At 43.0% G+C, this 1,848-nt stretch overlaps 1 protein-coding gene across 1 annotated transcript; it reads left to right on the forward strand.

Moving 5' to 3' along the window:
* The first annotated feature begins 498 nt into the window (after positions 1–498).
* Positions 499–1,256, forward strand: LOC117533030 (ladderlectin-like). Its single transcript, XM_034196666.1, has one exon. The coding sequence runs from the start codon at positions 713–715 to the stop codon at positions 1,184–1,186; it is 474 nt and encodes a 157-aa protein (XP_034052557.1). The 5' UTR covers positions 499–712; the 3' UTR covers positions 1,187–1,256.
* The last annotated feature ends 592 nt before the right edge of the window (positions 1,257–1,848 follow it).

A 1,848-nucleotide genomic window follows, 5' to 3' on the forward strand; every position in this document is an offset into this window, starting at 1 on the left:
CATGACACAATGAATCTTTGTAATATATTTATGTTCTCTAGTTTAAATAATCACACCAGTATTTAAACAATGTATGCTGGTCACCTGGAATCCTGGTAAGCTTCCAGCATGGTATATTTAATACTATTATTAAACATAAACTGGTGATAGATGGATGCTGGTGACCAGCCCAGCATACTATGCTAGTCTCTGCTGTTTTTCTTAGCTAGCCAGGATGGCTGGTTTAGCTGGTGGCTGATTTGGCTGGTTTAGCTGGTGCACCAGCTAAACCAGCTAAACCAGCCATCCTGGCCAGCTAAAGTGTCCAAAACCCCTCTAAACCAGCCAAGCTGGTCAACTTAGATGGTCAGGCTGGTTGACCAGCTAAGTTGGTCTAAGCGTATCTTGCCCTCGCCCTAATGAAATCCAAACTGATCTGAGACCCTTCCATAGGTTCATTGAAAAGACCATAAAACCACCTTAAACCTAAGAGTCCTACCTTGAGGGAGATAATGGTGAGCGTGCAGCCAAGAGAAAGGTTTTCTGAAACTGCCAGAAAAACTTTTATAACTTACATTTTACCGGTCACCGGTCATGTGATCACGTCACGTGACAATGACATCACATTCCCACACATATATAAGAAGCAGCCTGTCACTTGAAGCTTCACAATCTCCATCCTCTCCAACGGTTCAGTGCAACTTTAACAGACAGAAACGGTGACATCATCATCATGCTGGTTTTCCTCTTCCTGTTGGGCCTGGCTCTGGGTGCTGTGTCTTCTTCAGATGACCCTCAAATGGACCAACAGCAAGACCCCTGTCCCTCCTTCTGGTACTCCTTCAACAGCCGCTGCTACAAGTACTCCAACACAGAGAGGACCTGGGCTGATGCAGAGCTCTACTGTGTGTCCCAGGGAGGCAACCTGGTGTCTATCCACAGTGCAGAGGAAGAGAATTTTGTGAAATTGATGGTCGAAATCTCTGACCCTGCTGCGGGAGCAACATGGATCGGACTCCATGACATCGCCAAAGAAGGAAGATGGATGTGGTCTGATGGGTCTGTAGCCACGTATTTCAATTGGTATAGACAACCAAACAACAGCGGTGAAGACTGTGTAGTCAACAACTTTCGAGGGAAGTGGAATGATGTGCGTTGTTCATTAACTTTTCCCTCAGTTTGTGCATCTCGCACAACTTGTCCTTAGCAGCTGAGATGTTACGTGATCACCTGTTTTGTTAACATGATAACAATAAAGACACAGATGTAAACTTGTATATGTGTGTGAACAGAAGTCCTTTTGTCTAACCTTTATTTTCATGAATGTTCCATATTCACACTGGTCGCTCCAGGGGTTAATCAAAGGAATTATTTCTACACCTTTTTTTAAATATCATAAATACATTTAGTAAATAATATTGATGATGCATTATTATAACATTTTGATCCACAGATTTTAGCCGTTGCTCATTATTCCTGGTATTATACTTATTTGTTTTAACCACACACAGTTGTATATCATTCAATGATCACATGGATGTGGTCAGGTATTTACGGCACCTGGTGTATGGATGACCAACGGGCTGAACTTGCTCTTTGCACAAATTACATTCTAATAGCCTCTGACAAGGGACGTGTCTCTATTCTTGTTTTGCTCGATCTCAGTGCTGCATTTGATACTATCGACCATGATATCTTATTGCAAAGACTAGAGCACTTAGTTGGCATACAGGGAACTGCTTTAGACTGGTTTAGGTCCTATCTATCTGAACGCTCTCAGTTTGTACGTGTCAATGATGAATCTTCCACGCAAACCAAAGTTAGCCATGGAGTGCCACAGGGCTCAGTGCTCGGACCTATTTTGTTCAC

This window comes from Gymnodraco acuticeps, unplaced genomic scaffold (genome assembly GCF_902827175.1).
Source record: "Gymnodraco acuticeps unplaced genomic scaffold, fGymAcu1.1, whole genome shotgun sequence".
Taxonomy (NCBI): domain Eukaryota; kingdom Metazoa; phylum Chordata; class Actinopteri; order Perciformes; family Bathydraconidae; genus Gymnodraco; species Gymnodraco acuticeps.